Source organism: Arachis stenosperma, chromosome 4, assembly GCF_014773155.1.
Source record: "Arachis stenosperma cultivar V10309 chromosome 4, arast.V10309.gnm1.PFL2, whole genome shotgun sequence".
Classification (NCBI taxonomy): Eukaryota; Viridiplantae; Streptophyta; class Magnoliopsida; order Fabales; family Fabaceae; genus Arachis; species Arachis stenosperma.
The window spans coordinates 147504271-147516568 of record NC_080380.1 but is presented as its reverse complement, the minus strand read 5'-3'; the positions used below and the strand labels follow the sequence as shown (position 1 = coordinate 147516568).

Genomic DNA, 12298 nt, shown 5'->3' with positions numbered 1-12298 from the left:
AAAATTAAACACCAAACAAAAAACCCAATAAAATTAGCTTTATTATTCTTTCTATATTTTTTCATAGTTTGACTATGTATGTGAGTGGATTCCTTTCGTATTTACCCTTTCAGAAAACACAATTTTCTAGATGTAATAATTACTGTAATAGGCTACTACTATTACATAGAAAATCCAACAGGCTCACCTAAGAATAATTGTAGTCATTAAATTAAAATGGGTTTAAGTTATCTTTTCTGTGCTGAAGAAGAGGAAGAGGCAAAGAGTGATCTTAAGTCTTAAGTATCTCACATTCTCTCATTGTATATATAAAATCACTTCACATCAACACTCCTCAAAATCACTTCATGCATGCAGATGCAGATAATGGCGAACACAACACACTTAGATGATGATGAACAACCTTTTCTCTTCCCACTTACAAACTCGAAAGTGCTCCCTGACCCTTCAAAGTTCTTCTCTAAAAACCTTTTCTCTTCTGCTTTGCCTACAAATTCATTCTTCCAGAACTTCGTCCTCAACGATGGTAACAATAAAGAGTACATTCACCCTTACCTCATCAAACCCTCTGATTCCTCTCTTTCTATCTGCTACCCTTCTCTCTCTGTCTCCTCTCATTCCATGCACCAAGTATTCACACCTGATCTCACTATCTCTTCCTCAAAGGGTTCTCAATCCCGCCATGTAATATCTTCCTTCAGTGATCTCAGTGTCACTCTTGATTTCCCCTCTTCCAATCTCACTTTCTTCCTTGTCAGGGGAAGCCCTTATGTTACTGTTTCTTTGTCTCAAAATGAATCTCTTTCTATAACATCCATACACAGTTTCTCTTCGTTTTCTTCAAATGGTTCACCCAACAAGTATTCTCTTAAACTTGGCAATGGTCAGAATTGGCTTATCTATACTTCTTCACTGATCAAATTTAGTTTCAGCCATGACTTGAAGCTCACTTTCTCCAACAATTCCTCTGATGGGGCTCCTGTGATGCTTCGGATAGCAGTTATGCCAGATTCAAGTTCAAAAACCGAGGTTGTTCTTGACAAGTACAGCTCTTGCTACCCTCTCTCTGGGGATGCTTTGTTCAATAAGCCATATTGTGTTGAATACAAATGGCAGAAAAAAGGTTTTGGCAATTTGTTGATGCTAGCTCACCCTCTCCATCTTCAACTTCTGTCTAAAGATGAGGGTAATGTGAATGTTCTTGAACATTTTAAGTATAGAAGCATTGATGGGGACCTTGTTGGTGTTGTTGGAGATTCATGGTTATTGGAAACTGATCCTGTTCCTGTGAATTGGCATTCCAACAGAGGAGTGAAAGAAGAATCCTATGATGAAATTAAATCAGCACTTTCTAAAGATGTTGCGGATCTAGATTCTTCTGCAATAACAACTACTTCAACTTACTTTTACGGGAAATTGATAGCAAGGGCAGCAAGGTTGGCTTTGATAGGAGAAGAGGTTGGTTTTCTTGGTGTGGTTGCTGAGGTTAAAAAGTTCTTGAGTGAAACCATTGATCCATGGCTAAATGGAAATTTCAATGGCAACGGATTTCTATATGATGAGAAATGGGGCGGAATTGTTACCAAACAAGGTTCGACTGATCCAGGTGCTGAATTTGGCTTTGGAGTTTACAATAATCACCATTATCATTTGGGATACTTTCTCTATGGAATTGCAGTGCTAGCAAAGATTGATCCAAAATGGGGTAAGAAGTACAAGCCTCAAGCCTATTCAATTATGTCAGATTTCATGAACTTAGGAGGAGGAGAAGCTGAACGTTATCATTCAACTTTGAATCATTATCATTACACACGTTTAAGGTGTTTTGATCTTTACAAATTGCATTCTTGGGCCGGAGGACTAGCCGAATTTCCGGACGGAAGGAATCAAGGGAGCTCAAGTGAAGCTGTAAATGCATACTATTCAGCAGCATTGTTGGGTTTGGCATATAATGATATAGAACTTGTTATATTAGGATCAACTCTTGCAGCATTGGAAATTCATGCAGCTAAAATGTGGTGGCATGTGAATGGAGAAGGAGATAGTAATATGTATGAAAAAGATTTTGTAAAAGAGAATAAGTTAATTGGGATTCTATGGTCTAATAAGAGAGAAAGTCGATTATGGTTTGCACCTCCTGTGTGCAAAGAGTGTAGGCTTGGGATTCAGCTTATGCCATTGGTACCTGTTTCAGAATTCCTATTTTCTTATAAGAGTTTTGTGAAGGAGGTTGTAGAATGGACTATGCCTGCTTTGGATAGAGATGGTGTTGGAGAAGGGTGGAAGGGATTTGTGTATGCATTGGAAGGAGTTTATGATAATGAAAGTGCTTTGGAGAAGATTAGAAGATTGAAGGATTTTGATAATGGGAACTCATCTAGTAATTTGCTTTGGTGGATTCATAGCAGAGGTAGTAGTAAGTAATTTTGATTATGATGGCAACTCATTCGGTCATTACTGCCTTATTGTCAACTATTCATCATGGTTTCAATCTTATCATAAAGTGATGATACTATATATTAAGTTTTGTATATTGTAACCTCTTTTCCATTACTCAATGTGAAAAAAAATAAGGCTTCTATTTTTACTCTTGTGAAAATAAATCAGCAAAGATTTGTAAAGGAAATTACAAAAAAGGATATCAGAAATATTGATCATTTTCAAAAGAGGATGGTTTTTTTTTTGAAATTTTGAACTGAAATTTCAGAGATATATTTGTTGATAATTGCTAACACAAGTTTCAATCTAATTAAGAAAATATTGGAAATAACAATATTATAGCAAATATGAATGTTATAAAAAGTGGATAACTAGGAAGATAGACAAAATGCATAAACCTTTTCCAATCACTTGGCAAAATAAGAGTAAAGAGAACAAGGATAGTTGAGCCTCTTATAGGGAGAACCAGGATTTTGAACAATAAATTGAAAATCATGTTCTAATTTTTGAGCTAAGTGCTCTAGCTAGTATAGCAGTAGAATTTTTTTTTTTTACGCAAAGTAGCTATAATGAACCATAGAATAGAAAAGACAAAACACATGTCAATGCAAATCCAAAATGCTTCCACATGTATCCCTCACCTATAATATATAGCAATCAAGTCTTTTGATCCATCATATGGTTTGATTGTATCTTCAAAAGCCAAAGCTTATAACACGGTCTAAAAGCCAACATGTAACTAAAATTATCCCTTGTCTTCTCTAAAGAGGCATCGGCATAGTTTTCTCTAATAAAAAAATATGGATATGCAACTACGATAGTGATTTATCATGCTGATATATATATGACCATTGAACTGACTCATTTTAAAAATTCTTAATAGTTATAATTATTGTATATTTGTCAATAGAATATATATATATGACCATTGAACTGACTCACTTTAAAAATTCTTAATAGTTATAATTATTGTATATTTGTCAATAGAATATTCTTAAGATTAATATAGTAATATAGTTTTTTTTTTAATCTGCAACTGTCATAGTAATTAACAATATATTTATTATACTTTAATTCTCGACACCTAATACCCAAAGGTGCTAGTTGAATGAATATTGGGTATAATTTAAATACTTGTAAAATTAATAAAGAATCCGTCAACTCTTGGTAAAGAGTTTGAGTTTTATGATTATAATGACTGAGATGAATAAAATCTTGGCCAAGGGAATTGAATGAATAAATAAATGAGGTTTTTAGGTCATTCACAGTTCATTATAATAATCGTAACAAGTTAGAGTTTAACAATTAAACCATACTATAAGGGTTAATCAAGAGGTGGAAAGATGGAAGAAATTATACTTTGTTCTTCTAAGGTTCTTACTAAAAATATATTATTTCATACTATGGAGTCGTTGAGGAGTGTTGCTTCAACCATGATTAGTAAATTTAGTATTACTAATTCACTACTCGCTTAATATTAAACCTATGGGGTCACACACTAACGAGTGTTTTAATCTTTATTATAAAATTATTTAATTATTATTTTGATTTGATCAAATAAATAATTATATTAATTCAAATGGAATATTATTATATTTTTACTAACACCAAGAATATAATAATAGTATGATAATTGAGAATATTAAATGAGATTTAAGAATATTTAATTATTCTATTTCTAAATTTAAATTATAAATTTGGATGAGATCTTAACGGATTCTGTTTCAAAATGAGTTATGATATGATTCATAAATTTGATAGATTCAAGTTTAAAATATTAAGATATAATTTAAATTTGAATTGAAATTCAAATTTAAAATCAGTAACAAATCTCATACTATATATATGTATAGAAAAAGTAAAGAAAAAAATAGATGAGAATAAAACACAAGAATTTTAATCCTTTATCTCTACACACAAACGTATGTGCTTGATTCTTGAAGAAGAATTTTATAATGTGCAAAGAGTTGTAAAAGACTTTTCAATTTAAATCAGATGTCTATTGGTCAAAAAATTGATAGTAAATATTAGTCATGATATAAATACGCATAGCGCCTTCTACCTTAAAAAAAAAAAAGTGATTTTTGCTAATATACACAATTATTTAAATATGATCTATATATTATTATTGAAATAGATTTTAACCACAAAATAGATTTTAAGATTATTTTCTTTTTCTTCCACGGGTGTTATGAACATGGTAATCCTTAGTAAATAATTAGAAAAAACATTGGCATCTAAAACTCTCAATCTCTCACTCAAGTTAACAAGTTCTTCCTATCAAAATGGCTCTCACAGGAGAAAAAGATGAACCTTTTCTGTTCCCATCAATGGATTATCAAGGTGAACCTCCCAAATTCTTCTCTTCAGACCTTCTTTCATCGCCTTTACCCACACATTCTTTCTTCCAGAACTTTGTTGAAGCAGATGGCCACAACTCAGTGTACATTCACCCTTACCTCATCAAATCATCAGCTTCCTCTGTTTCTCTCTGCTATCCATCTCGTCGTGTTCATTCTGGTTCCATATACCAGGTATTCAAAGCTGATCTCACTATCTCTTCCTCAACTCAACAAACTCAACAAGGTTCTCATTCTCATCATCATGTCATATCTTCCTTCAGTGATCTTAGTGTCACTTTGGATATTCCTTCTTCTGATCTTACTTTCTTCCTTGTTAGGGGATGCCCTTATGTTACTTTCTCTGTCTCTGATCAAACACCATTATTTTCAATAACCACTGTTCACAAATTCTCTTTCTTTAGTTCAAATTCTTCACTCACCAAGTATGCCCTCAAGCTTGACAATGGCCAAGCATGGCTTTTGTATGCTTCTTTACCAATCAAGGTCGGTAACAGCTATGAGACTATGATCTCTTTCTCAAAGAAATATACTTCTCATGATCATGGGGTTTCTCTGGTAGTGAGGATAGCATTGCTGCCAAATTCAAGTTCAGAACTTGAGGATGTTCTTGACAGGTACAGCACTTGTTATCCTGTATCTGGTGATGCTTTGTTTACTAAGCCATATTGTGTCAAATATAAGTGGGAAAAGAGAGGGTTTGATAATGGTGATTTGTTAATGTTAGCACACCCTCTTCATCTTCAACTTTTATCCAAGGATGAGGGAAATGTTACTATTCTAGAAAATTTTAGGTATAGGAGCATTGATGGGGACCTTGTTGGTATTGTCGGAGATTCATGGTTGCTGAAAGCAGATCATGTTCCTGTGACTTGGTATTCTACTAGAGGTGTCAAAGAAGAATCTTTTGATGAAATCAAATCAGCTCTTTCCAAAGATGTAGCTGGTCTTTGTTCTTCTGAGATAACAACAACTTCAGCTTACTATTATGGGAAATTTATTGCAAGGGCAGCAAGGTTGGCTTTGATAGCGGAGGAGATTGGTTTTCTTGAAGTGGTCCCATCCGTGAAGAAGTTCTTGCATGAAACCATTCAGCCATGGTTGGATGGGACTTTTGATGGCAATGGATTTCTATATGATGCAAAATGGGGAAGGATTAGTGTTGAAGCATACAGTGCTGGGTACTTCCTTTATGGAATTGCAGTGCTTGCAAAGATTGATCCAGCTTGGGGAATGAAATATAAGCCTAAAGCCTACTCACTTATGGCAAATTTTATGAACTTGGCAAGAGGATCAAACTCGAAATATACACGTCTTAGGTGTTTCGATCTGTACAAATTGCACTCTTGGACTTTATATGTACATCTTTGTTATTTGGAAAGTGGATGGCAACAAGACAGCAACAGTGAAGCTGTAAATATTTACTATTCTGCTGCATTGATGGGCCTAGCTTATGGTGACCTGCATCTTGCTTCCATTGGATCAACTCTTGCATCATTGGAGATTCATGCTGCTAAGATGTGGTGGCATGTGAAAGATGGTGATAACCTGTATGAAGATGATTTTGCACAACAAAATAAGTTAGTTGGTTATCTTTCTGCTAACCATAGACTAGATGTAATGCGCGATTATCAAAGTGAGAGGGAGTGTAAGATTGGGTTTCATGTTTTACCCTTATTGCCTATTACTGAGTTCTTATTCTCCAATGTTGATTTTGTTAAGGAGCTTGTGAAGTGGTCACCATCTCTATATAGCGTAGGAGACGGATGGATGGGGTTTGTGTATGCACTTGAAGGAATTTATAACAATCATGTTGCATTGGAGAAGATTAGAAGCTTAAAGCGTTTTGATGCTGGCAACACATTGAGCAATCTCTTGTGGTGGATTCACAGTAGACATAATTATAGAAAAATGGGATCCTGTCATGAGAAACAATGTTGCATTGGATAAAATGTTTGTTTTCTTTTTTGTTGATGAGATGGGCTGCACTAATTTTTTAAGGTTAGGTTATTGTGATTGAGAATGTTGAATGTTGAATGTATTGTTCTTTATGAGGACTGACATTGTTACATAGTGGAACAAAAATGATGTTAAAGTTTGCAGCCTTTTTTCTAATTAAAGAAGAATTGAATCATGTAGTATCCAATTAAGTAGTTTTGAATTAATAAAAATAACTGTTTTTTATATTAATAACATGAATGATAATTTAAAAAAATAGATGGGATTAATTAATTGTGTAAAATATTTTATATTATTAATATAATAAAATTAAATTCATTTTTAAAAAATAACTATTCAAATAAATTTATTTTTATATAAAAATAATAATTAATAATTAATAGATAATAAATTAAATAAATATATTAATTTTTTAATAAATTTCAAAATATAATCTTCTCAGGAAAAGACAATTTTATATTCGCCAATACTCACATATATAGCAAATATATACCTAGCATACACAGACGTTGTTTCACTTGTTTGATGATAAAACTATTAAAAATGTTATATGTATATGAAAATCAGTTGTTAAAATTAGCTACTAATATATTTGTATATAAATATTGTGTAATTTAATTTATTTTTAATGTGTATTTGTATTCCAATATATAGTTTATACTGGTGACTGATTTTGATAACTAAGTTAAGTGTACATATAGCATTATTCTTAAACTATATTTTATTTATAAAAGATAATAAAATCCACGTAACAAATTTTTTTTTGGGTAGTTAAAATCCACATAACATTACTCATTATTATTCTCCAAGTATTTTAATATGAAGAGTGCTAAGGGCCAATAAATTTTGTGTTTTATAACCATTAATTGGTCATTAATAGTATTTTTAATGGTGTGAGATTACATCCAATAGTGAGAGATCATTCATTTTTTTTATGGTTAAGTGCTGGCCAGAAAACATCAAAGTTGCTAGCCCCTAGACTTTCTTTTTTACTAATTTTTTTACGAGTTAAATATCAAAGTAGTCCCTGAACTTGCACTCGAGTCTTAAAGTAATCTTTGAAGTTAATAATTACTCAGATTCATCCTCAAAATTATCCTCCGAAACTCATAGTAATCCCTAAAGTAATTTCCGTTCATCCTTACCATTAAAAAAGACCGAAACGACGTCGTTTTGTATTTATTAAAAAAAAAAGAAAAACACGCTCTTGACCTCTCCCCTCTCCCCTATCATCTCTGTTGCTATTGACTTTGCTCTCTTTACTCCCACCCGTCTCAACTTCGAACTCACCGCTCTTACGGCGGCCGCCACCACCACCACCACAATCATCTTTGCCATTGCCTCCATCGACGGCGAGCTCAACTCGGTCATATCCAAGGCACCGCGCGAGCTTGCAGGAGAAGAGGAGCTCGGCAATGGCGTCATGGCGAAGCTTGAATTTCTTGGGGCAATCGGAAGCGGCCACCATGATGGCGTTGTCAATGATGCTGAATATATATGTCAGAATTCGCCTTCTTGAAGTAACTCCTCCAGTGATCTTGTGACGCTGTTGAGTTCATCGTCGTCACGAAGATCGATACTGGATCCAATGGTTTAAAAAAACCTCAATCGACAAATCACTAAATAGAGTCTCAAAATTGAGATTGTGATGATGCCATTAATATGCAGGATCAGAAGAATTAGAAGGTATTAGATGGATTTTGGATTATGTCGTCGAATTATTATTATTATTAATGTTTTTTCTTTAAATAAATCTTTTCAAAGTGATGACTCCAACCAATTCTTCCTGCTCATTTACTGCATAAATCCTGCGAATAGACTAAGAAGAAAGTGTATGGATTACATTGCATGTTATGGGCTGTGCATTTTTTCCAGTTTCTTGGGTTGCTGCAGCAGTTTTTTTCCTGAAATCATTCATAGTAAGCTTTCTTAAAGTCAAAATAAAGGGATGGTGAAGACTACTAATCAATCAGTTTTCAACGAGCTTTTATGATTGCCATAAGGAAGAAAGAAAAGGAAAAGGGGACTGGATATAGGTTGGAGAAAGAAAAGGGAAAGGGGAACTAGAGAAGGGAAAAAGGAGCGTGAAAAGGAAAGAGAAGGGAACTGGGAAAGGGTTGGAGGAGGGAAGAGGTCAAGAGCGTGTTTTTTTTTTAATAAATATAAAATGGCGTCGTTTAGTCTTCTTTAATAGTAAGGATGAACGGAAATTACTTTAGGGACTACTATGAGTCTCGGAGAACAATTTTAAGGACGAATTTGAGTAATTATTACTTTAAGAATTATTTTAAAACTTGAGTGCAAATTCAGAGACTACTTTCAGATTTAACTCAATTTTTTACATAGTTTGACTATGTATGTGAGTGGGATACCTTTCGTATTTAGTATTTATCCTTCCAAAAAACACAATTTTCTAGATGTCACCAAAAAAGTATGATGTACTTGAATAATTGTCATTGTAATAGGCTACTACTAATCTACTAGTACATAGAAAATGCAACAGGCTCTCTTAAGAATAATTATAGTGATTAAATTAAAATGGGTTTAAGTTATCTTTTCTGTGTTGAAGAAGTCAAGAAGAGGAAGAGGCAAAGAGTGATCTTAAATCTTAACTACACATTCTCTCATTATATATATAAACTCACTTCACATCAACACCACTCAACAGTGCATGCATGCAGATGCAGATAATGGCAAACACAAGACAGTTAGACGATGAACAACCTTTTCTCTTCCCACTCACAAACTCCAAAGTGCCCCCTGACCCTTCAAAGTTCTTCTCTGAAAACCTTCTCTCTTCTCCTTTGCCAACAACCTCATTCTTCCAGAACTTCGTCCTCAACGATGGCAACAAACAAGAGTACATTCATCCTTACCTCATCAAACCCTCTGATTCCTCTGTTTCTATCTGTTACCCTTCTCTATCTGTCTCCTCTCATTCCATGCACCAAGTCTTCACTCCTGATCTCACTATCTCTACCTCAAAAGGTTCTCAATCCCGCCATGTTATATCTTCCTTCAGTGATCTCAGTGTCACTCGAGTTTCCTTCTTCCAATCTCACTTTCTTCCTTGTTAGGGGAAGCCCTTATGTTACCATTTCTCTGTCACAACATGAATCTCTTTCCATAACCTCCATCCATAAAATCTCTCTTTCTTCAAATGCTTCACCAAATAAATATACTCTTCACCTAGACAATGGTCAGAAATGGCTTATCTATACTTCTTCACCAACCATATTTAGTTTCAGCTTTGACATGAAACTCACTTTCTCCAACATTTCTTCTGATGAGGCTCCTGTGATGGTTCGGATTGCAGTTATGCCAGATTCAAGCTCAGAAAACGAAGCTGTTCTTGACAGGTACAGCTCTTGCTACCCTCTTTCTGGAGATGCTTTGTTCACTAAGCCATATTGTGTTGAATACAAATGGCAGAAGAATGGGCTTGGTAATTTGTTGATGTTAGCTCATCCTCTCCATCTTCAACTTTTGTCTAAAGATGAGGGTAATGTGACTTTTTAAACATTTTAAGTATAGAAGCATTGATGGTGACCTTGTTGGTGTTGTTGGCGATTCATGGATGTTGGAAGCAGAACATGTTCCTGTAACTTGGCACTCTACTAGAGGTATCAATTAAGACTCCTATCATGAAATCAAACAAGCTCTTTGTAGAGATGTTGGTGCTCTTTGTTCTTCAAAAATAGCTAATACTTCATCTGCCTGTTATGGTAAGTCGATTGCAAGGGCAGCAAGGTTTGCAATGATAGCTGAGGAAGTTGGTTTTCTTGACTTGATTTCACTTGTTAAGAAATTCTTGAAAGAAACCATTCAGCCATGGTTAGATGGCACTTTTAGAGGGAATGGATTTTTGTATGAAAAGCAATGGGGAGGGCTTATTACTAAAAGTGGTGCTGATAGTTCGGGAGTAGAATGTGGGTTTGGAGTTTACAACCTTCATCATGCTCAACTAGGTAACTTTGTGTATGGAATTGCAGTTCTTGCAAAGATTGATCCGAATTGGGGTAAGAAGTATAGGTCAGAAGCATATTCACTCATGGAAGATTTCATGAACTTGGGAGGAAAAGATTCAAAATCTAAGTATACACGTTTAAGGTGTTTTGATCTGTTCATGTTGCACTCTTGGGATTCAGGGCTAGAGGATAGTGATGTTGGAAGATTTCAATTGATTAGTAGTGAAGCTGTGAATGCATATTATTCAGCAGCGTTCTTGGGTTTGGCATATAATGATGCAAATCTTGTTGCTATTGGTTCAACTCTTGCAGCATTGGAAATTCATGCTGCTCAAATGTGGGGCCATTTAAAGAGGGATGATGAAAAGTTTGAGGAGTTTACAAAGGAGAATAGGTTAATGGAGGTTCTATATTCTAACAACAGGGAAAGTAGAGTTAAATGGAATACACTTGCCTTTCATGTTCTTCCATTGTTGCCTATTACTGAGTTCTTGTTTTCCAACGTTGGTTTTGTGAAGGAGGTTGTGGAGTGGACGATGCCTTGTTTGAATAGGGATGGTGTTTTAGAAAAATTGAAGTGGTTGGTTTATGCAATGGAAGGAATTTATGATAATGAAGGTGCATTGAAGAAGATTAGGGAGTTGACAATTTTTTATGATGAAGGGAACTCATTGAGCAATCTGTTATGGTGGCTGCACAAAGAGGCCATGGAGAGTCATTGCAAGAGCAGCAAGGTTGGCTCTAATGGCTGAAGAAGTTGGCTTTATTGATGTGATCCTAACTCTGAAGAAGTTGTTGGGCTTGGCATATAATGATACAGAACTTGTTTCATTAGGATCAACTCTTGCAGCATTAGAAATTCATACAGCTAAAATGTGGTGGCATGTGAATGGAGGAGGAGATAGTAATATGTATGAAGAACACTTTGTAAAAGAGAACAAGTTAATTGGGGTTCTATGGTCTAATAAGAGAGACCGTGGATTATGGTTTGCTCCTCGTGTGTGGAAAAGAGTTTAGGCTTGGGATTCAGCTTTTGCCATTGGTACCTGTTTCCGAATTCTTATTTTCTAATAAGAGTTTTGTGTAGGTGGTTGTGAAATGGACTATGCCTGCTTTGGATAGAGATGGTGTTGAAGGTATTAGAATATCATAATTAGAAAACAAAATCAGAAAAATATCAAAGAGGATTAGAAAAAAATCAATGTAATTTATTAGGATATTATTTCATAACGAGTGTATTCTTGGCATACTCTTGATTTATATATTGGTAAGAACCTTGTAATCACAGATGAGAAATATGAATAAAAATAATACTTTTCTAAAAAAAAATGTTACCATGGTACAAAAAGTTTAGGAAGAAACGAAAAATTATTTAAAAAAATATTATTTTTATTATTCATATTTCTCATCTGTGATTACAAGGTTCTTACTAATATATAGATCAAGAGTACGCTAAGAGTACATTCCAGGCAGTAGTAATTAATTTCTTGAGTTGCTTCTTGACTCGACATCAGTATGATTGTTCATTCCAACAGATTTCTTGATTCCTTCCAAATTAAAAAGAATTTGACC

At 34.3% G+C, this 12298-nt stretch overlaps 1 protein-coding gene and 2 pseudogenes across 1 annotated transcript; all 3 read left to right on the top strand.

Moving 5' to 3' along the window:
• Positions 1–261: 261 nt before the first annotated feature.
• On the top strand, positions 262–2539 carry LOC130975884 (glucan endo-1,3-beta-D-glucosidase ARB_01444-like; annotated as a pseudogene).
• A 2160-nt stretch (positions 2540–4699) lies between these two features.
• On the top strand, positions 4700–6777 carry LOC130976657 (glucan endo-1,3-beta-D-glucosidase 1-like). Its single transcript, XM_057901571.1, has one exon. The coding sequence runs from the start codon at positions 4725–4727 to the stop codon at positions 6747–6749; it is 2025 nt and encodes a 674-aa protein (XP_057757554.1). The 5' UTR covers positions 4700–4724; the 3' UTR covers positions 6750–6777.
• A 1181-nt stretch (positions 6778–7958) lies between these two features.
• On the top strand, positions 7959–12073 carry LOC130972977 (glucan endo-1,3-beta-D-glucosidase ARB_01444-like; annotated as a pseudogene).
• Positions 12074–12298: the final 225 nt, after the last annotated feature.

What these genes read in the sequence shown, in the direction of transcription:
- LOC130976657 (XM_057901571.1), top strand. Translation starts at nt 4,725, where the DNA reads ATGGCTCTCACAGGAGAAAAAGATGAACCTTTTCTGTTCCCATCAATG.